The sequence below is a fragment of the Elephas maximus genome, chromosome 7 (assembly GCF_024166365.1).
Source record: "Elephas maximus indicus isolate mEleMax1 chromosome 7, mEleMax1 primary haplotype, whole genome shotgun sequence".
Lineage (NCBI taxonomy): Eukaryota > Metazoa > Chordata > Mammalia > Proboscidea > Elephantidae > Elephas > Elephas maximus.
In genome coordinates this window covers 26,608,570-26,632,748 of record NC_064825.1, presented here as the reverse complement: position 1 = coordinate 26,632,748, position 24,179 = coordinate 26,608,570, and the positions used below count along the sequence as shown (strand labels likewise).

At 41.0% G+C, this 24,179-nt stretch overlaps 1 protein-coding gene across 2 annotated transcripts in view; it reads right to left on the bottom strand.

Annotated features, from left to right (window-relative positions):
• Window positions 1-12,083: 12,083 nt before the first annotated feature.
• GPR83 (G protein-coupled receptor 83) overlaps window positions 12,084-24,179 on the bottom strand; it is a 29,036-nt gene continuing 16,940 nt past the window's right edge. For both annotated transcript variants that reach the window (XM_049889528.1, XM_049889529.1), the window contains 2 exons: window positions 23,512-23,645; window positions 12,084-12,708 (listed from right to left, as the gene is read on the bottom strand). In XM_049889528.1, the coding sequence (XP_049745485.1) occupies window positions 12,084-12,708; window positions 23,512-23,645 (759 nt within the window). The remainder of the gene's footprint in view (window positions 12,709-23,511; window positions 23,646-24,179) is intronic.

Genomic DNA, 24,179 nt, shown 5'->3' with positions numbered 1-24,179 from the left:
GAGAATGAAAATACTTCCTATCAAAACCTCTGGGACACAGCAAAAGCAGTGCTCAGAGGCCAATTTATATCAATAAATGCACACATACAAAAAGAAGAAAGAGCCCAAATCAGAGAACTGTCCCTACAACTTGAACAAATAGAAAGTGAGCAACAAAAGAATCCATCAGGCACCAGAAGAAAACAAATAATAAAAATTAGAGCTGAACTAAATGAATTAGAGAACAGAAAAACAATCGAAAGAATTAACAAAGCCAAAAGCTGGTTCTTTGAAAAAATTAACAAAATTGATAAACCATTGGCTAGACTGACTAAAGAAATACAGGAAAGGAAACAAATAACCCGAATAAGAAATGAGAAGGACCACATCACAACAGAACCAAATGAAATTAAAAGAATCATTTCAGATTATTATGAAAAATTGTACTCTAACAAATTTGAAAACCTAGAAGAAATGGATGAATTCCTGGAAAAACACTACCTACCTAAACTAACACATTCAGAAGTAGAACAACTAAATAGACCCATAACAAAAAAAGAGATTGAAACGGTAATCAAAAAACTCCCCAAAAAAAAAGCCCTGGCCTGGACGGCTTCACTGCAGAGTTCTACCAAACTTTCAGAGAAGAGATAACACCACTACTACTAAAGGTATTCCAAAGCATAGAAAATGACGGAATACTACCCAACTCATTCTACGAAGCCACCATCTCTCTGATACCAAAACCAGGTAAAGACATTACAAAAAAAGAAAATTGTAGACCTATATCCCTCATGAACATTGATGCAAAAATCCTTAACAAAATTCTAGCCAATAGAATCCAACAACACATCAAAAAAATAATTCACCCTGATCAAGTGGGATTTATACCAGGTATGCAAGGCTGGTTTAATATCAGAAAAACCATTAATGTAATCCATCACATAAATAAAACAAAAGACAAAAACCACATGATCTTATCAATTGATGCAGAAAAGGCATTTGACAAAGTCCAACACCCATTCATGATAAAAACTCTTACCAAAATAGGAATTGAAGGAAAATTCCTCAACATAATAAAGGGCATCTATGCAAAGCCAACAGCCAATATCACTCTAAATGGAGAGAACCTGAAAGCATTTCCCTTGAGAACGGGAACCAGACAAGGATGCCCTTTATCACCGCTCTTATTCAACATCGTGTTGGAAGTCTTAGCCAGGGCAATTAGGCTAGACAAAGAAATAAAAGGTATCCAGATTGGCAAGGAAGAAGTAAAGTTATCACTATTTGCAGATGACATGATTATATACACAGAAAACCCTAAGGAATCCTCCAGAAAACTACTGAAACTAATAGAAGAGTTTGGCAGAGTCTCAGGTTATAAAATAAACATACAAAAATCACTTGGATTCCTCTACATCAACAAAAAGAACACCGAAGAGGAAATAACCAAATCAATACCATTCACAGTAGCCCCCAAGAAGATAAGATACTTAGGACTAAATCTTACCAAAGATGTAAAAGACCTATACAAAAAAAACTACAAAGCTCTACTACAAGAAATTCAAAAGGTCATACTTAAGTGGAAAAACATACCTTGCTCATGGATAGGAAGACTTAACATAGTAAAAATGTGTATTCTCGAGAGACTGTAAGGGCTGACTCAATAGGGGGAGAGCAAGTGGGAGAAGGGAGTAAGATGTATGTAAACCTACATGTGACAGACTGATTGGAATGGTAAATGTTCACTTGAAGCTTAATAAAAATTTAAAAAAAAAAAAAATGTGTATTCTACCAAAAGCCATCTATACATTTAACGCACTTCCGATCCAAATTCCAATGTCATATTTTAAGGGGATAGAGAAACAAATCACCAATTTCATATGGAAGGGAAAGAAGCCCCGGATAAGCAAAGCACTACTGAAAAAGAAGAAGAAAGTGGGAGGCCTCACCTCACCTGACTTCAGAACCTATTATACAGCCACAGTAGTCAAAACAGCCTGGTATTGGTACAACAACAGACACATAGACCAATGGAACAGAATTGAGAACCCAGACATAGATCCATCCACGTATGAGCAGCTGATATTTGACAAAGGACCAGTGTCAATTAACTGGGGAAAAGATAGCCTTTTTAACAAATGGTGCTGGCATAACTGGATATCCATTTGCAAAAAAATGAAACAGGACCCATACCTCACACCATGCACAAAAACTAACTCCAAGTGGATCAAAGACCTAAACATAAAGACTAAAACGATAAAGATCATGGAAGAAAAAATTGGGACAACCCTAGGAGCCCTAATACAAGGTATAAACAGAATACAAAACATTACCAAAAATGATGAAGAGAAACCCGATAACTGGGAGCTCCTAAAAATCAAACACCTATGCTCATCTAAAGATTTCACCAAAAGAGTAAAAAGACCACCTACAGATTGGGAAAGAATTTTCAGCTATGACATCTCCGACCAGCACCTGATCTCTAAAATCTACATGATTCTGTCAAAACTCAACCACAAAAAGACAAACAACCCAATCAAGAAGTGGGCAAAGGATATGAACACACATTTCACTAAAGAAGATATTCAGGCAGCCAACAGATACATGAGAAAATGCTCTCGATCATTAGCCATTAGAGAAATGCAAATTAAAACTACGATGAGATTCCATCTCACACCAACAAGGCTGGCATTAATCCAAAAAACACAAAATAATAAATGTTGGAGAGGCTGCGGAGAGATTGGAACTCTTATACACTGCTGGTGGGAATGTAAAATGGTACAACCACTTTGGAAATCTATCTGGCGTTATCTTAAACAGTTAGAAATAGAACTACCATAAAAAAAAAATACAACCCAGAAATCCCACTCCTAGGAATATACCCTAGAGATACAAGAGCCTTCATACAAACAGATATATGCACACCCATGTTTATTGCAGCTCTGTTTACAATAGCAAAAAGCTGGAAGCAACCAAGGTGTCCATCAACGGATGAATGGGTAAATAAATTGTGGTATATTCACACAATGGAATACTACGCATCGATAAAGAACAGTGACGAATCTCTGAAACATTTCATAACATGGGGGAACCTGGAAGGCATTATGCTGAGCGAAATTAGTCAGAGGCAAAAGGACAAATATTTTATAAGACCACTATTATAAGATCTTGAGAAATAGTAAACCTGAGAAGAACACATACTTTTGTGGTTACGAGGGAGGGAGGGTGGGAGAGGGTTTTTTATTGATTAATCAGTAGATAAGAACTGCTTTAGGTGAAGGGAAAGACAACACTCAATACATGGAAGGTCAGCTCAATTGGACTGGACCAAAAGCAAAGAAGTTTCCGGGATAAAATGAATGCTTCAAAGGTCAGTGGGGCAAGCGCGGGGGTCTGGGGAACACGGTTTGCGGGGACTTCTAAGTCAATTGGCAAAATAATTCTATTATGAAATCATTCTGCATCCCACTTTGAAATGTGGTGTCTGGGGTCTTAAATGCTAACAAGCGGCCATCTAAGATGCAGCAATTGGTCTCAACCCACCTGGAACAAAGGAAAATGAAGAACACCAAGGCCACACGACAACTAAGAGCCCAAGAGACAGAAAGGGCCACATGAACCAGAGACCTACATCATCCTGAGACCAGAAGAACTAGGTGGTGCCCGGCCATAATCGATGACTGCCCTGACAGGAAGCACAGCAGAGGACCCCTGAGGGAGCAGGAGATCATTGGGGTGCAGACCCCAAATTCTCATAAAAAGACCAAACTTAATGGTCTGACTGAGACTAGAGGAATCCCGGAGGCCATGCTCCCCAGACCTTCTGTTGACACAGGACAGGAACAATCCCTGAAGACAACTCATCAGACATGAAAGGGACTGGTCAGCGGGTGGGAGAGAGATGCTGATGAAGAGTGAGCTAATTATATCAGGTGGACACTTGAGATTGTGTTGGCAACTCTTGTCTGGAGGGGGGATGGGAGGATAGAGAGAGAGGGAAGCAGGCAAAATTGTCAAGAAAGGAGAGACTGAAAGGGCTGACTCAAGAGGGGGAGAGTAAGTGGGAGTAGGGAGTGAGATGTATATTAACTTATATGTGACAGACTGATTGGATTTGTAAACGTTCACTTGAAGTTTAATAAAAGTTATTAAAAAAAAAAAAAGAATTATATATCCAGATACACACACACACACACACACGTGGCTAGATGGGTTTATCCCAGGAATGCAAGGTTATTTTAACATTAAAAAAAAAAATCAATTAATGTAATTTATTCTTAGAATAAAGGAGGAAAATCATATGATCATCTCAGTAGTTGGAAAAAAATCATTTAACACAATTCGGCACCTATTCATTATAAGTACTCTTAGCACGCTAGGAATAGAAGAAAATATTCTCAATGTGATAAAAGGTATGTACAGAAAGCCTACAGCAAACATCATACCTTATGGTGAAAAGAGTGAATGTGTTCTACTGAAGAACAGGAACAAGGCAAGTGTGTCTTTCCTCACCACTTCAATACATTATTGTACTGGAGAACCTATTTAGTGCAATAAGGCAAGGAAAAGATATAAAAGTGATACATATAAAAAGAAAAAGCAAAAATGTCTTTATTTGCAGATCAACTGTCTTCATTTGCAAATGACATTATCGTGTATATAGTCAATCCTGAAGAGTTTATTAAAAAAAAAAAAAAAACCTAACAGAAGGAATTTGTGAATTTAACATGGTTGCAGGATAAAAAGTCCAGTCAAAAAAAAAAATTGGTTTTATATATCTTGGATCTGCAAGAAGGAATGAGAAGTTCTAGAACTGATGGCTTAACAAATGCCTTTGGGGTCTGGCAGAGGTAAAGAACATTATAAATAAATAAATAAATAAAATAGAAATTAGGATGAGAGAAAAAAAAAATGCTTCAGGAAAGCCGCATAATAAAAGAGGGAAGAGGTCTTAGCTTCCCCCACAAAGCAAATCAAGACTTTGGCTGATAAAATTGCTTTGTGTGAATAAGATCTAAAAATGTGTGCAGCACGTCTGAGGGCAGAGCTAGACAGCTCTCCTTTGAAGTGACTATGTCTGGTTAACTTCCTATACCCTGCCAAGGCTAGAAGCCATGTAGAACTGGGCTCCATAGGATTTTCAGTGGCTGATTGCCAGGCCTTTCTTCCAAGGAGACTCTGGATGGACTCAAACCACCAACCTTTTGGTTTGCAGCCAAGCATATTAACCATTTTCACCACCCAGGGACTCCCTTATAGACCGAAGGGACCAAAAACTGGATGCATTATAATCCTTGGTTCATGGTACACTCTTCATGTTGGTCCATCTGGTTAGTTATTTCTTTAGGTATTTGTAATCACACTGTAAGCACCTGTGAACCCACTGTCCAAAACTAATGCTAGAACCTTGACAGTCATCTACATCTAACCACATAGCCCCTGCCCTCCCCCCACAACACACACCAACCCATACCCTGGCTGAGCTATCCAATATCCTAAATCCTGTGTTCATAATTCCTTTGTTTTTTCCTCGTATTAAAGGTGAACATTTCAATTCATGACCTGTCTGAAATCAAAGCCCCTGCTGGACCAGAAATAGGAGAGAGGAAGAGCTGTTCAAGTCAAGCACTTTGTCCCCATGAAGCAGCAAATAGTTTATTCTCTGCAAGAGAGGTTACAAAAACTTTTAAGTGAGGGTTTTCTCGCATTTGATACCACTGCTTTTTTTCAAAGCACATCCATCCAGCATTGCATGTATTTTATTTGTTCCTTCCCTACCCCTTGGAATGAGATAGAATTGGGGTTGCACAGAGATGCTCAATCGAGAGGCTAATGATCAGATTCCACAGCACTAGGAGGCAGGCAGCATCAGTCTACCATCTTCAGGCTATGCTCCTTATAAGACAAGGATGTTCCACCAATGGATACTCAGAGATTCTCAATCTTCCAAGAATTCTCCCTGGCCCCAGACACCCTGGCATCATTCCCATCACCATCAAGCCTACTGCTTGCAAATCAGCATAGAGGCCCTGGTGACACCTCACAACCACACTTGGAAATGGTGAAGCCTTGGCTGAGCTCTGCCTGTGGTTTCTGAGGATCTCGTGGCCCAGCTGGCAATGAGATGGCTGTTGGCTTTGGCAACCTGCCACGGTCAGTCAAGCAGGGCACCAGCAACTTGGGAGTCACTTAGGAGCGTGTTTGGAAGAAGATTCTAACCAGAGCTGAGCTCAGGAGGCGCCAGGAAAGCATGCCTTACTAGAACCATGGATCTATTGATCTGCAGAGCCACAAGGGGCCTTGGGGCTTTACTAGTCAAGCATTTCCCAAAATGTGTAACTCAAACACTAGTTCACAGGGAAGTTAAAAGATGTTTTACTACCCCCCTCAAATATTTCGTAATCAAGACAATCAGGAGAATTAAAGAAAAATTTAAGACTCTTTTCTATGTAGCTTCTCAGAAATTTTAAGGTTCTAATCTCTAAGCATTTTCCAAACTTAGCTGTGTGATCTTTAGCAAGTTACCTCAGCTTGCTGAACCTCAGTTTCCTCATCTGCAACATGGGGATAATAATACCCACCTCAGGGGATTGCTCTGAGGGTGAAGAAGATCATGCACTCAGAAGCATTTAGGACAGTACTGCTCATAAAAGTCATCAACAAATCTTATTTCCCTTCTCCTATGCCTGCCTGTTTTTTTTTTTTTTCCTCAAAATTTCTACTAGGTCCAGCAAATTGCCCCTATCTACAATCTTCTGTAGAATTATTTCAGACTAATTTTGGGGCCTCTGGATGGCATCAAGGTAAATATGTCTGCAATGAAAGCTGCCATCAGGTTACAGGATAGTAGGATACCAGGCCCATGGAGCAGAAATCTTCAAAAACACAGGGTACGTTTTCCCACCTCATAGGGCCAGATGTGAGAACCGCTCTCAAGGCTCAAGCGGTAGTGTTGCGCCTCCTGAAGCACAGAAGAACAGATGGAGTCCCAGGTTAAAACTCACAGCACAGATTCATAATCACAAGTGGGGATTATGAATTGGCAGAATTTATGAGTTGGCAGCTTGCTCCGTGGGAAAAGCACTAGATTAAGAGTCAGAGGTTTTTGAACTGGGTTTGGAACCTCTGATTGTTTAAGTTTCCTTACCTGTAAAATGCAGGGGTTTGAAACAACAATTTAGCCTAGTTAGTGAGGTGTGTCTGCCTTAGGCACTGTGCTCTCTCAAAGATTTGTCTATACGGAATCAGGTTGACAGCAGCAACTCCAATGGGTTGGGTGGGAGGCTTGGGGGTCAGTGACTTTGTGTTGATGGTGGTAGAATGATTTGGAAGAATATAGTGAGAAGGCTGTATAACTTGAGGAGTGTAGACAGTGTCACTGAATTGTGCATGTACGACTTGTTGAAACAGGAAATCCTTTGCTGTGTATATGTTCACAAAAACATAAACTAAAATATATATATATACCAAAACAAAACAAAAAGGCAGGGTTTTGGGTAAAGGGTCTCCAGGCTCTCTTGGTCTAATGTACTCCAATACCCACCATCTTAGTTTGCTACTATAATAGAAATACCATAAGTGGATGGCTTTAACAAAGAGAAATTTATTCTTACAGTTTAGAAAACTAGAAGTCCAAATTCAGGGTGCCAGCTCTAGGTGAAGGCTTTCTCTCTCTGTCGACTCTGGACGAAGGTCCTTGTCATCAATCTTCCCCTGGACTAGGAGTTTCTCCGTGCAGGAACCTCAGGTCCAAAGGACTTGCTCTGCTCCCAACACTGCTTTCTTGGGGGTATTTCTGTTACGGCAGTAGTAGATAACTAAGACAGAATTTGGTACTGGGAGTGGGGTGCTGCTCAAACAGGTTCCTAAAATATGGAAGAGATTTTGAAACTGTGAATGGATAGAAGACTCAGAAGGAAATGAGGAGAGCTATTACACTGGAGGCAGCACAGACAGTGAGAGGCAGCAGAAGAGAAAGGAGCAGCAGAGAACCTGCAGCAGAAGAGCCATGAGACAAGCTGAAGATGGTGCTGGAGCCAACCCATGGATCGAGAGAGTTGAGTGCCTATATGCAGGAGGCTTCCTAGTGGAGCAGGGTGCCTCTGAACACTTGTCAAGAGAGCAGAGTTGTTGTTTCAGTGGGCCTGGAAGGTGAAGCTGAATCCCAGGGCCAAGCGGCCTCCACTCAGAATGCAAAAGAGTGTGGCAAATACCTAGAGTCTGGAGAGCAGGGCCATTGTGTAAATGGTATCAGAGAACAGAGGATTATTTTCTAATGTTGAGAGCTAATGTAATGCATTCTGCTGACTTGCTTGGTGCCTGTTATCCCTTCTTTCCCTCCAATTTCTTCCACTTGTAATGGAAATGTCTAGCTTAAGCCTGTTCCACCATTGTACTTTGGAAGCAGGTAACTTGTATTCTATACTTCACAGATAAAGGAGAATTTTTGAATTTGGGACTTGGAGTTGATTTAAGGCTTTTGCTATGATATGGTGGGGTGAATGTGTTTTACATGTGGCAAGGACACAAATTTTGGGGGGCCAAAGATGGAATGTCATGGATTGAATACTGTTCCCAAAAAATAGGTGTATCAATTTGCCTAGGCCATGATTCCCAGTATTGTGTGATTGTCTGCCATTTTGTCATCTGATGTGATTTTCCTATGTGTTGTAAATCCTATCACTGTGATGTTAATGAGATGGATTATCAGCAGTTATATGTTAATGAGATCTACAAGATTAGATTGTGTCTTAAGGCAATCTCTTTTGAGCTATAAAAGAGAGAAGCAAGCAGGCAGACACAGAGACCTCACACCACCAAGAAAGAAGCACCAAGAGCATAGTGAGTCCTTTGGAAGCGGGGTCTCTGTGGTGAGAAGCTCCTCAACCAGGAGAAGTTAAATGACAAGAACCTTCCTCCAGAGCTGAAAGAGAGAAAGCCTTCCCCTGGAGCTGGCGCCCTGTATTTGGATTTCTAGCCTATAAGAGAATAAACTTCTCTTTGTTAAAGCCATCCACTTGTGGCATTTCCGTTAGAGTAGTACTAGATAACTAAGACACCCACTTTAAAGGTTACCAAATGTGATACAATCACACACCCAGGAGGCAGAGTCCATGTACTCAAAATATATTTTATTGAGACAGAGCCATTTACAATATAGTACTTTTTATAGCACAATGGAAAAACTCAAATTATACAAATGACACATTCACAAACACAAATCACTTTTTGCTCTGAGGTATACAGGGCTCATGGGGAAGGGTGCTGACATCTCTTTGCAAGGAGACGAAGAACTTAATGGATCAATGGTGGGTTCTCAGAGAAGTGTCCTCTCTGTGACTTAGCAGTATTTCTACTCCCCACCCTCTTAGAGGAACAAAGTGAAGTTCGAAAGCAGGATAAACTTTCTGCATCCTCGCTGGCTGTTCTCATTCTGGCTTGTAGAATTTCTATGGCATCACTAAGAAGCTACTTCCACCTGGAGCAAAGGAGAATAAAGAACACCAAAGACACAAGGAAAATATGAGCCCAAGAGACAGAAATGGCCACACAAACTGGAGACTCCATCAGCCTGAGACTGGAAGAACTAGATGGTGCCCCCACTACCACCAATGACCACCCTGACAGGGAACACAACAGAGAGTCCCATGATGGAACGGGAGAAAAGTGGGGTGCAGAGCTCAAATTCTAGTAAAAAGACCAGACTTAATGGTGTAACTGAGACTGGAGGGACCCCAGAAGACATGGCCCCCAGACTCTGTTAGCTCAGAACTAAAACCATTCCTGAGGCCAACTCTTCAGACAAAGATTAGGCTGGACTATAAGACATAAAATGATACTGGTAAAGAGTGTGCTTCTTGGCTCAAGTAGATACATGAGACTATGTGGGCAGCTCCTGTCTGGAGGCAATATGAGAAGACAGAAGGGACAGAAGCTGGCTGAAGGGACATGGGAAATATAGGGTAGAGAAAAGGAGTGTGCTGTCAAGGTGGCTGGGAGAGCAACTAGGGTCACATAACAATGTGTGTATAAGTTTTTGTATGAGAAGCTGACTTGAATTGCGAACTTTCACTTAAAGCACAATAAAAATAAATAAATAATAAAAGAAGCTACTTCCAGACAACAAGGACAGGCATAGTCCCACTGTCACAGGAGATTTTTGTTCTGCAAAATCCATTTGAGGATCCCTGTGGGCTAAGAAAAGTCTCTGAGTGGTGCAAACAGTTAAGTGCTCAACTAAGAGCCAAAAGGTTGGTGGTTCCAAACCCTACGGAACAGTTCTACTCTGCACACATGGAGAATCAACTCAGTGGCAACTAACAACAACAACATGGGCTTAGAAGGCTCTGTCTGCCCTGTGAGAGATGGGTGGAATTGTTACTGGCTGTTCAGAAGATGATTATTAAAAACTTTGTATTGTGAGTAATTCCAAACATCTTCATAAACACAGAGAATAGTATAATGAGCCCTCATGTACCATCGCCCAGGGAAGCAGATGGTGTGGTATTGTTCAGTTTCAGTTAACAGTCAAGAGAGCCAAGTGATCATTGGACAAACACCTTCTCACTCAAAACAGCTTCACGCTCAGCTCTGTATCCATGTTTGCTGTCCTGCTCTAGCTGGTGCTAGAAGGAAACCTAAAAGTAGCATGAAAGTAGCAACCCTATAAAAAATAGGGCTGGTGAAATAAGCCTGGCACATCTCTCTTCTGGGTGACACAGTGCCACCTCTCTCTTCTGAGTGACACAGTGAGTAACTCAGGACCAGATGGAAGGTGATGAAAACATTCAGTCTCTGGAGTAAGGTTTCTCTGGCAAACTGGGTCTTTAAGGAATATCACGATCCCATAGTTTTCTGTAAGTGGGATCCTGACAGCCTGAGCGCCAAGGTGGTGTTGACAGTGAGTCTTCTTACAGGAACTGGCTTGAAGAAGCCATATTATTCAAACAACACAAAGAAATGGCCTATCTAGACAGCTTGGGAGGGTGAGGTGTCTAAGCACAATTATTTCCAGCATGTTGGGAAGCCTGCTCCCTCAGCTCTTCTTAAAGCAGAACAATTTTTCATTGGCTCTTGCTTTTGAGTGATGGAAGGGGAGAAGGAAGTATGTGTCCTGGCTGAATTTTGTTCCCCAGATCAAAGTGCCTCGATGGGGTACTTCAGCCAGACTCCAGGGTCCAAGATTGGTACAAGATGGGGCCACTCTGCCCATGCAAGGACAGTTTTCACCTCACAAGTACTGCACTATGTACCTGCTTCTTGATTATCATTACACTCTAAATAGAAAAGCATAACTCAGAAGAAAACTACGTATACACACAGAGGCACTCTACACAAGTAGAGAAAAAAAAATTGCAAGTGAATCCAGAGCATGGTAACAGATGTTATCACAAGTTGGTGAGATATAGAGTGATTTTTATTTTCTTTTTTGGCATGTCTGAATTTTCCATAGTCTTACTAATAATTTCTTCTGGTATGAAAAATGAAGTAATTCCTCTTTCTTTAACGTACCCAAGTTGGTCTCTTCTTGCATATAAATGGTCAGGCCATCACAGGATTGTGATTCATCCTGGTCCAAATACTTTAGAAAGCAAGACATGAAAACCTTGAAGCCAACTCTAGCTTCATTACTTTCCCTCGCCAATGAACATTTTCAAAGCAGTGTTCTGTGTATCTGGGCCAGTACACTAAAAACCCTACCTTATTTGGCTATGACTTAGGTTTACTTGAGCTGAGCAGTAGGGAGGGTTGTACAAAAGCCAGTTGCCAGACAGTTGGAGCAATGACTGACTTAGCACCCATCTGGCCTGAAGTTGTCCTCAGGTCTCTTGCTCATGGGACCAGGGTGATATGTCGCTCAGCATTTCTTAGATGGGAATTTATAATCATGTGTCTAGTTGGTAGTTGCCTTATAGTTTTCACATCAGATAGGGCTGGGAGGCTGGGCAGAGTATTCTAGAAACTCCAGAATCCTATAGCTTCTGCATGGACTTGTTTCCAGTACTGTTAAGGTTGTGTGTGAGAAGGCAGGCCATCTCCTCAGGCTCTCTTCTAACCTCAGCTGGAGATAGATCCCTCCCCCTGCCTCTTCCCAACCTCCTCTAACTCATTGCCACAATGGGCTCCACAGACAACAGGTCTGACTTCCCAGGCTGGAAATGGGAGGAGGGTGGGAGGTTATTGGCTAGTGGGGCCCTCCTGCCATTGCTCTTTTCTGTCCATGCCACCCTGAAAGAAGGAATAGGGGAGGGTGGCCTGTCCTCCTGAGGCTTGGGGAGCCTTTGGCACATGCTCAGTAATGCCTTCAGCTCGACCCTGAAGTTCTCATTGAGCCAGCAGTAGATGAAGGGGTTGTAGCAGGTACTGCTCATGGCAAACCAGTGGAAGGCAAAGTAGATGGCATTGTTGGTGCGGATAACTTTGCTGGACAGGAGGAGGACGTAGCAGTTAAGGGGGAACCAGCAGAGGGCAAAAAGTACCACCACCAGCATCAGCATCTTGATGGTCTTCTTTTTCTTACGCCGCAGGGCAAGGTACTGCTCCGTGGTCACGTCACCGATTGTATTGCACAGCCACAGCTTCTTGGCCACTCGGGCATAGGCCACCGAGATGATGAGGAGGGGTAGGATGTAGAGCAGGATGAAGGTGGCCAAGTCCAAGTACTTCCAGAAGAGGTCAGCTGGTTCAGGGAAGTCTGGCAAGCATAGGGAGCGGACAATCTCCTCACTGGGGGCATAGAGAAGACAGAGACAAAGGTATTAGTGTGGAAGGGTCTCATCCCAATAAGCACTGACTGTCCCTCCACTGGACTCCTGGTTCATTTCTCTGTTACAGCACTTTTTATACTGTAGTCTAATTATCTGATTACATTATGGTTTTTGGCTCCCTCACTAGGCTGAGGTAAACCTTGGTGGTGTAGTGGTTAAATGCTACAGCTGCTAACCAAAATGTCAGCAGTCTGAACCCACCAGGCACTGCTTGGAAACTCTATGGGGCAGTTCTATCCTGTCCTATAGGGTTTCTATGAGTCGGAATTGACTCAACGGCAACAGGTTTGGTTTTCTTTTTTCTAGGCTGGAAGCTCTATAAAGACAAGGAATATAGTTGTATCCTCTTAACCTTTTATTATTTCTAGTTCATAGTTGTTGTTAGCTGCTGTTGAGTTGGCTCCAACTCATGTTGACCCCATGTACAATGGAACAAAATTCTGCCCTATCCTGCACCATGATTGACTGTGGATTCACAGAGTTTTGTGTGTGTGTGTGCCTGATTTTTGGAAGAAGACCACCAGGCCTTTCTTCCTAGTCTGTCTTAGTGTGGAAGCTTCACTGACACCTGTTCAGCATCATAGCTACACACAAGCCTCCACTGACAGACTGGTAGTGGCTATGCAATCAGGCGCATTGGCCAGGCATCTAACCTAGGTCTTCCACACGGAAGACAAGAATTCTACCACTGAACCACCAATGCCCTCATTCTAGTCCATAGTCAAGATGAATGAATATTTGTTGAATGAAGGAAGAAGACACTAGTGTTCCTAATCTTAGAACTAACTCATCCTTGGAGCACCATGGATTCATGAAACTTGGAATTCCCTATTGTACTATCCATTCTCAAACCAGAGGAGAAGGAAGGTGAAGAAATGATGGGCTTTGAGATTGTTGAGTGGCAAAGCCTGAACTAATCCATTATTTGTACCTTTTGCCACACACATATAACACGTATTTATTTTATATGGAATGCATCTCTCATCCTCTTTATGCTTTTTAGGGGTATCCATGTCGTGTCTTTTTTTTTTTTTTTTTTTAATGTCGTGGCTGCTCTTGTATGTGCTGGTGGACATCCTTAGAGAAAGTAAGAGAAAAAGCAGCAAAAAAGTGCTCCATGTCTGAATGCTGGTGGGGAGTCTAAATACTGGGGGATTCCAATAGCCTTGAATTTGGGGAAGGAGCACTTACAAATTAATTAAAATTATAAATTAATCGAAATCGGCCTTCAGGTTGGATTTCTTTTGACCCTACTAATGTCACAGGGAGTTCCTCGGTGGTGCAAAAAATGAACGCACTCAGCTGCTAACCCAAAGGTCGGCATTTCAAACCCACCCAGCAGCTCTGCAGGAAAAAGACCTGGTGATCTGCTCCTGTAAAGATTACAGCCGAGAAGCCTCTATAGGGCAGTTCCACCCTGTTCTATAATCTGTATGAGTTGGAATTGACTTGATGTCACATAACAACAACAACAACAGGGCCACTGAAGCCACTTCTCCCTGGTTCACAGGAGCCAGAAGTGGCTGGAAGTTTTCTGCATTCCCCAGATGGCCTGGAACCAATGATTTATAGATGGAGGAATATGAAAACCCAACTCCTTTGCCTCAAGGTGGGACAAACTTGGTGTTACAATTTATGCTGCAGAGCCAGCCCTTGTGGTTCAGGCTGAAATTGCTCCCTTCCTTGGCCCCCCCCCCGTTCCCTGTCCTGTCCCACCACTCCCTTACCCTCTAGTCCTAGGAGCACTTCCTTAATAACTCACTTGCACAGGTACCTTTATCTCAGGGTCTGCTTCTAATGAATCCCATATAAAACCGCTATAAAACAATGAAAATCACTCTAGGATCATTCATTTGTTCAATAAACATGTATTGAGGGTTTATTACGTGGACACAGTCAGCCAGGTGCTGATAACAAAATCAGAAATGCGACCAGCACTCCCCAAACTTACATTCTAGCAGATAAAACTGCTTTGAATGTACTGATAGCACAAATGAGGGTTTAAATTAAAAAAACTAAGTGCTTTGAGAGAAAAAATTCTCATTCTATGTGAGCATAATCATAAAGAAACCTGAGTTAGAATGGGGAGGTGGGGAGGTAGACCTTAGACACAAAGCAGCAGTCCCCAGGTTATGAATTTCTTTTTTTATATTTATTGGTGCTGTAAGTGAAAGTTTACAAGTCAAGTCAGTTTCTCATACAAAAATTTATATACACCTTGCTATATACTCCTAATTGCTCTCCACGTAATGAGAAAGCACACTCCTTCCCTCCACTCTCTCTTTTCGCGTCCATTAGGCCAGCTTCTGACCCCCTCTACCCTCCCATCTCCCCTCCAGACAGGAGATGCCAACATAGTCTCATGTGTCTACTTGATCCAAGAAGCTCATTCTTGACCAGTATCATTTTCTATCCCATTGTTCAGTCCAATCCCTGTCTGAAGAGTTAGCTTTGGGAATGGTTCCTGTCTTGGGCTAACAGAAGGTCTGGGGACCATGTCCACCGGGGTGCCTCTAGTCTCAGTCAGACCATTAAGTCTGGACTTTTTATGAGAATTTGGGGTCTGCATCCCACTGCTCTCCTGCTCCCTCAGGGGTTCTCTGTCTTGTTCCATGTCAGGGCAGTCATTGGTTGTAGCCAGGCCCCATCTAGTTCTTCTGGTCTCAGGCTGATGTAGTCTCTGGTTTATGTGGCCCTTTCTGTCTCTTGGGTTTGTAATTACCTTGTGCACTTGGTGTTCTGCATTCTCCTTTGCTCCAGGTGGGTTGAGACCAATTGATGCTTCTTAGATGGCTGCTTGCTAGCGTTTAAGACCCCAGATGCCACTCTCCAAAGTGGGATGTAGAATGTTTTCTTAACAGATTTTATTACGCCAATTAACTTAGATGTCCCCTGAAATCATGGTCCCCAAACCCCCGCCCCTGCTACTCTGGCCTTTGAAGCGTTCAGTTTATTCAGGAAGCTTCTTTGTTTTTGGTTTAGTCCAGTTGTGCTGACCTCCCCTGTACTGTGTGTTGTCTTTTCCTTCACCTAAAGTAGTTCTTATCTACTATCTAATTAGTGAATATTCTTCTCCCTCCCTACCTCCCTCCCCCCTTTATAACCATCAAAGAATATTTTCTTATCTGTTTAAACTATTTCTCGAGTTCTTATAATAGTGGTCTTATACAATATTTGTCCTTTTGCAACTGACATTTCACTCAGCATAATGCCTTCCAGGTTCCTCCACGTTACGAAATGTTTCACAGATTCATCACTGTTCTTTATCGATGCGTAGTATTCTGTCGTGTGAATATACCATAATTTATCCATTCATCCGTTGATGGGCACCTTGGTTGCTTCCATCTTTTTGCTATTGTAAACAGTGCTGCAGTGAACATGGGTGTGCATATATCTGTTCGTGTAAAGGCTCTCATTTCTCTAGGACATATTCTAAGGAGTGAGATTGCTGGATCATATGGTAGTTGAATTTCTAGCTTTTTAAGGAAGTGCAAAATCGATTTCCAAAGTGGTTGAACAATTTTACATTCCCACCAGCAATTTATAAGTGTTCTAGTCTCTCCACAACCTCTCCAACATTTATTATTTTCTGTTTTCTGGATTAATGCTAGCCTTGTTGGAGTGAGATGAAATCTCATTATAGTTTTGATTTGCATTTCTCTAATGGCTAATGATCGTGAGCATTTCCTCATGTATCTGTTAGCTACCTGAATGTCTTCTTTAGTGAAGTGCCTGTTCATATCCTTTGCCCATTTTTTAATTGGGTTATTTGTCTTTTTGTAGTTGAGTTTTTGCAGTATCACGTAGATTTTAGAGATCATGCACTGATCAGAAATGTCATAGCTAAAAACTTTTTCCCAGTCTGTAGGTAATCTTTTTACTCTTTTGGTGAAGTCTTTGGATGAGCATAGGTGTTTGACTTTTAGGAGCTCCCAGTTATCTAGTTTCTCTTCTGCATTGTTAGAAATGTTTTGTATACTGTTTACACCATGTATTATGGCTCCTAACGTTGTCCCTATTTTTTCTTCCATGATCTTTATTGTTTTAGATTTTATATTTAGGTCTTTGATCCATTTTGAGTTTGTTTTTGTGCATGGTGTGAGGTATGGGTATTGTTTCATTTTTTTGAAGATGAATATCCAGTTATGCCAGCACCATTTGTTAAAAAGACTGTCTTTTCCCCATTTAACCGACTTTGGGCCTTTGTCAGTGTCAGCTGCTCATATGTGGATGGATTTATGTCTGGATTCCCAATTCTGTTCCATTGGTCTATGCATCTGATGTTGTACCAGTACCAAGCTGTTTTGACTACTGTGATGGTACAGTAGGTTCTAAAATCAGGTAAAGTAAGGCCTCCCACTTTGTTCTTCCTTTTCAGCAGTGCTTTACTTATCTGGGGCCTCTTTCCCTTCAATATGAAGTTGGTAATGTGTTTCTACATCTTATTAAAAAATGTCGGGATTCAGATCGGAATTGCATTGTATCTATAGACCGCTTTTGGTAGAATAGACATTTTTACAATGTTAAGACTTCCTATCCATGAGCAAGGTATATTTTTCCACTTATGTAGGTTTCTTTTGGTTTCTTGGAGTAGTGTCTTGCAGTTTTCTTTGTTTAAGTCTTGTACATCTCTGGTAAGATTTATTCCTAAGTATTTTATCTTTTGGGGGGCTACTGTGAACGGTATTGATTTGGTGATTTCCTCTTCAAGGTTCTTTTTGTTGGTGTAGAGGAATCCAACTGATTTTTGTATGTTTATCTTGTATCTTGATACTCTGCTGAACTCTTCTATTAGCTTCAGTAGTTTTCTTGAGGATTCCTTAGGGTTTTCTGTGTATAAGATGATGTCATCTGCAAATAGACATACGTTTACTTCTTCCTTGCCAATCTGGATGCCCTTTATTTCTTTATCTAGCGTAATTGCTCTGGCTAGGACTTCCAGCACAGTGTTGAACAAGAGTGGTGATAATGTGCATCCTTGTCTGGTTCCCCATCTCAAGGCGAATGCTCTGAGATTGTCTCCATTTAGGGTGATGTTGGCTATTGGCTTTGTATAAATGCCTTTTATTATGTTGAGGAATTTTCCTTCTGTTCCTATTTTGCTGAGAGTTTTTATCATGAATGGTGTTAAACTTTGCCAAATGCCTTTTCTGCATGAATTCATAAAATCATGCAGTTCTTGTCTTTTGTTTTATTTATGTGGTGGATTACATTAATTGTTTTTCTAATGTTGAACCATCCCTGCATACCTGGTATGAATCCCACTTGGTCATGGTGAATTATTTTTTTGATATGTTGTTGAATTCTATTGGTTAGAATTTTGTTGAGGATTTTTGCATCTACATTCATGAGGGATATAGGTCTGTAATTTCCTTTAACTGAGGTGTCTTTACCTGGTTTTGGTATCAGGGATATGGTGGCTTCATAGAATGAGTTTGGGAGTATTCTGTCCTGTTCTATGCTTTGAAATACCTTTAGTAGTAGAGAAGATAACTCTTCTCTGAAAGTTTGGTAGAACTCTGCAGTGAAGCTGTCCAGGCCAGGGCTTTTTTTTGTTGGGAGTTTTTAGATTACCTTTTCAATCTCTTTTGTTATGGGTCTATTTAGTTGTTCTACCTCTGTTTGTGTTGGTTTAGATAGGTAGTGTGTTTCTAGGAATTCATGCATTTCTTCTAGGTTTTCAAATTTGTTAGAGTACAATTTTTCATAGTAATCTGATATGATTCTTTTAATTTCAGTTGGGTCAGTTGTAATATCGCCCATCTCATTTCTTATTTGGGTTATTTGCTTCCTATTCTGTTTTTCTTTTGTCAGTTTGGCCAGTGGTTTATCAATTTGGTTGAGTTTTTCAAAAAACCAGCTTTTGGTCTCTTTAATTCTTTCAATTGTTTTTCTGTTTTCTATTTCATTTAGTTCAGCTCTAATTTTTATTATTTGTTTTCTTCTGGTGCCTGTAGGTTTCTTTTGTTGCTCTCTTTCTATTTGTTCAAGTTGTAGAGATAATTCTTTGATTTTGGCCCTTTCTTCTTTTTGGATGTGTGCATTTATTGACATAAATTGGCCTCTGAGCACCGCTTTTTCTGTGTCCCAAAGTTTCTGATAGGAAGCCTTTTCATTCTCACTGGATTCCCTGAATTTCTTTATTCCATCCTTAATGTCTCCTATAATCCAGTCTTTTTTGAGCAGGGCATTGTTCAGTTTCCAAGTGTTTGATTTCTGTTCCTGTTATTGATTTCCACTTTTATGGCCTTATGGTCAGAGAAGATGCTTTGTAATATTTCGATGTTTTGGATTCTGCTAAGGCTTGCTTTATGACCTAATATGTGGTCTATTCTAGAGAATGTTCTATGTGCACAAGAAAAGAAAGTGTACTTGGCTGCTGTTGGGTGGGGTGTTGTGTATATGTCTATAAGGTCAAGTTGGTTGATTGTGGCATTTAGATCTTCCATGTCTTTATTGAGCTTCTTTCTGGATGTCCTGCCCTTCACCGAAAGTGGTGTGTTTAAGTCTCCTACTATTATTGTGGAGCTGTCTATCTCACTTTTCAATGCTGTTAGAGTTTGTTTTATGTATCTTGCAGTCCTGTCATTGAGTGCATAAACATTTAATATGGTTATATTCTCCTGGTATATTGTCCCTTTAATCATTATATAGTGTCCTTCCTTATTCTTTGTGGTGGATTTCATTTTAAAGTCTATTTTGTCAGAAATTAATATTGCCACTCTTGCTCTTTTTTGATGGTTGTTTGCTTGATATATTTTTTTCCATTCACTGAGTTTTAGTTTGTGTCTCTAAGTTTAAGGCGTGTCTCTTGTAGGCAGCATGTAGACAGATCATGTTTTTTTATCCATTCTGCCACTCTCTGTCTTTTTATTGGTGCATTTAGTCCATTTACATTCAGTGTATAGGTACGAATTTAGTGCTACCATTTTGACGTCTTTTTTTGTGTGTGTTGTTGACAGTTTCTTTTTCCCAGTTAGCTTTTTGTGCTGAGTAGTTTATCTTTATATATCGTCTTTTCCTCTTATTCGTTTCTCTTGATTTTGTTTCTCCTGGGTCTCTCTTTTTTTTCTTTTATTTTATTTTGACGTGTAAGATAGTTAGACTCCTTTGTGGTTACCTTATTATTTACCCGTATTTTTCTAAATTTAAACCTAACTTTTATTTCTTTGTATCGCCTTGTCTTCCTCTCCATATGAAAGATCTATGACTATATTTCTTAGTCCGTCTTTATTGTTTTATTGTTGTCTTCTTTTACATAATAACATTGCTCTGTCCCTGTTTTGAGCATTTTTTTATCTTGAATTATTTTTGTCATTTCCCTGTCTAGGTTGACATCTGATTGCTCTGTCCAGTGTTCTAGTCTCAGGTTGATACCTGGAGTTATTGATTTTCTAATGAAAGAACTCCCTTTAGTATTTCTTGTAATTTTGGTTTGGGCTTTACGAATTCCCTAAACTTCTGTTTATCTGGAAATGTCCTAATTTCACCGTCATATGTGAGAGATATTTTGCTGGATATATGATTCTTGGCTGGTAATATTTTTTCTTCAGTGCTTTATATAAGTCACCCCATTGCCTTCTTGCCTGCATGGTTTCTGCCAAGTAGTCCAAGCTTATTCTTATTGACTCTCCTTTGTAGGTGACTTTTCATTTATCCCTAGCTGCTCTTAAAATTATCTCTTTATCTTTGGTTTTGGTAAGTTTGATTAAGTCTTAGTGACTTTCTTTTTAAAATCTACCTTATGTGGAGTTCGATGAGCAGCTTGGATAGATATCTTCTCATCTTTCATGATGTTAGGGAAGTTTTCTACCAACAAATCTTCAACAATTCTCTCTGTATTTTCTATTATCCCTCCTTGTTCTGGTACTCCAATCACTCGCAGGTTATTTCTCCTGGTAGAATCCCACATGATTCTTAAAGTTTCTTCATTTTTAAAAATTCTTTTATCTGATTTTTCTTCAAATGTATTGGTGCCAAGTGCTTTATCTTCTAGTTAATTCTGCCTTCAACTTGCTCAATTCTGCTCCTCTGACTTTCTATTGAGTTGTCTAATTCTGTAATTTTATTGTTAATCTTCTGAATTTCTGATTGCTGCCTATGGATTTTTCCAGCTTATTAAATTTTTCATTATGTTTCTGAATAACTTTTTTAATTTCTTCAGCTGCTTTATCTGTGTGTTCCTTGGCTTGTTCTGCATATTGCCTAATCTCCTTCCTGATGTCTTGAAGAGTTCTGTATATTAATCTTTTGTATTCTGCCTCTGGTAATTTCAGGAAGGCACTTTCATCTAGAAGATCCCTTGATTCTTTGTTTGAGAGCTTGTTGAAATGATCATGGTCTGTTTCTTTATGTGATTTGATATTAACTGTTGTCTCCAAGCCATCTATAAGTTATTGTATTAGCTTATGTTTGCTTACTATATCCTAGCTTCTTGCTTTGTTTTGTTTTGTTTTGATATGCCCAAATGGGTTGCTTGAGTGAGCTAGCTTGATTATTTTCACCTTTGAAGCTCTGACATCCTGTCACCAGGTGGCTAGAGCTGTTATCAGGTATTAGTCTAGGAGTCCATTCACTTTTCTTGTATGGACTCAGAGCTCAGGTGTCCAGCTAGCTGCTCATCAAGTGTGTGATATAAGCTCTGTCCTACAGTCCTAGAGGGGCAGGGGTGGTTGGTGTAGATACTGGTATCTGGTTGCAGCAGGGGGTCATGCTCTGAACAAGGCAGGGGGCTGAATCATCCCCCAAGTGTCTCTGAGGAAAGCACATCCCTCTTCCCTAGAGTGTACAGGTGGGTGGGTTCTGCAGAAGATCCATGGGCACCCAAAGCTTTTGGTTGTAATGACTGGGAGGTACCAGTTATCCTTGAACCCCTGTCACGGGTGACTGAGTGGCCTGAGTGGAGCCACCAGTTGTTAGACCCCTGATGTGGGTAGGTGAGGACCCTGTTTAGCAGGCAGGGTGGTGTCAAACATCAAACACCCACCTCTCCACCACACAGCTGAAACAGTTGTAGTCTGCCAACAAGGGCCTATTCTCCTGAAATAGGCCCACAAAGGTCCATGCAGGGGGGAAAGGTACTCAAAGTCCATGGACCATTTATGCCTGGACAAGATCCGCTTCTGTCCTGAGCTCCCTAGGTTAGTGGAGCTGGAAAATTATTTTTTCCCCCAAATGCAAATTTATTCTTTCTCCAAGGCCAGGAGGATGGCTCTAGGAGCTCAGCAAGGCCTATCTCAGGCCCAGGGAAATCAACAGCCACTGAAGTCAGCTTGGAGGGGGTGGTTTACAGTAAAATATACACAAGTACTTAGCTTTTGTCGAGAGCACTGTTCTCTGGTTCCGGAGGTGTGAGTAGGCTGTGCGGCTGGATGCTTCTCTCTGAGAAAACCGTACCAAACGCTAGTACCAGCCCACCACAGCTGCTCCCGGGAATGGTGTCTGAAGGTTCCCAGTGATTCTGGTCTGGTAACTCCTCTCTGCTTCTGAATAGTCTCTTCCTCCCCCTGACGCTCGGTCCATTTCCTAACTTTTCCATTGATGTTCAGGGCTCCTAGCTTGCGATAAATATAATCATTTCACTTATTTTTTCGGGTCTTTGTTGTAAGAGGGCTTGCCAGAAGCGTCTGTCTATTCTGCCATCTCGGTCCCGCCTCATGAATTTGTAACTTAAGTACAACCTGTAGTTATGAACTAACCCCCCCAAAGCCTATTACATTAAAAATCTGAGGTACGTACAATGGTTTGTAGTAACAAATGGGCATTACTTGACGATGTGCATCAAAACATTGTTGTTATTATTACTGTATTATTATGTTAAAGATGTTTTAGTGTATTTTAAAGTCTTTCTTTAATGTTGTTTATGCATAGAAAGGTACACTATATACTAAGACAAACATTTGACTAACTGATTGATGTTAGATAAATCTGTACCTAACTGTTCCAATTTATGTACAAATTTGATTTGAAGACAGATTTAGGAAAAGAACTTGTTCATAATCCGGGAACTGTCTGTACATATTTCTGTTTGTACATTGTGTGAGAGAATTTAAACATTGCTCTTTTTAAACAAGGTTTAAAAAGTGGTTTCAAATCCCTGTCTGTGAGTACATCCCCCTTAGTGACAGGTGCTGGTAACTGTTGCTGTCCCCTCTCAGAGATGCTGGAAAGAGAATAAGGAAGAAGTTACAGTTGTTGGGTTTAGTGGTAAAACCCTCTCCTTCCAAGGGGGAGACCTGGATTCAATTCTCAGCCAATGGACCTCATGTACAACCACCACCCATCTGTCAGTGGAGGCTAGCATGTGCCTATGATACTGAACAGGCTTCAGCAGAGCTTCTAAACTAAGACAGACTAGGAAGAAAGACCTGGTTATCTACTTCCTTAAATCAGCCAGTGGAAACCCTATGGATCACAATGATCCAGTCTCCAACTGATCATGGTGATGGTGCAGGTAGCATTTCATTCTGCTGTGGTGTCGCCGTGAGTAAAGACTAACCTGACAGAAGCTAACAATAACAAAGCTGTTAAGGAGAAGAAAGAAAACAGAAGAAAATCAGAGGCTAGCATGCACCAAGAAGTCACAGAATGAGAAAGAGGCAAAGGGAGTGCATCCGTGACTGTGCCATGTCATAGATTCAGAGGGGGCTCAGCTTTCCCTTATCCAGGCCCCAATGGATGTCTGTCGCCCATCTCAGGAGCACAGAGGCAGCCAGCCTCTCAGAGTCCCCGGGCTACTCCCTACTGGTTAGCTGGACCTCACCTGTACTTGAAGGTAAATAATTTCTGGCAGATAGCGTGTGGGAGTGAAAAGAACGTAGCCATGGTCCAGATGATGATGATGTAGATCACACCTTTTGTGATTGAGATCCGGGGTTTCAAGGGATGCATAATGACCTGGAACACAAGCAAACCATGCATTACTGGCTGAAGAAGTTTTGAAGCAAATGAGAAACCTGGAAGGCGCAGCTCAGTTGTCACTGCCGAGCAGGGCAGGTACTGCTTAGTCAAGCAGCCTTTACATTCATCATTGAGCCCCTGAGCTGCACTGGCCATGCCCCACCCCACAGCCCTTCTCCAGGGGGCAGAAAGAGGCTGTTAACCTGGGCTCATAGACACTTGGCAGTTCAACTGCCTTTTTGTGTGTGTGTGTGTGTGTGTGCTTGATATGACTTTTAAAAAAATAATTTATTTTTGTTGTTGATGTTTAAAATAAACACAGTAGAACATACACCAATTCAACAATTTCTTCATGTACAATTCAGTGACATTCATTGCATTCTTCAAGTTAAGCAACCATTCTCACCCTCCTTTTCCAAATTGTTCCTGTCCATTAACATAAACTCAGTGCTCCTTAAGCATTCTATCTAAACTTTCTGAGTTCCTGTCATCAGTTTGATCCCATATAGACAGTTCTTTGAAAGAATGCAA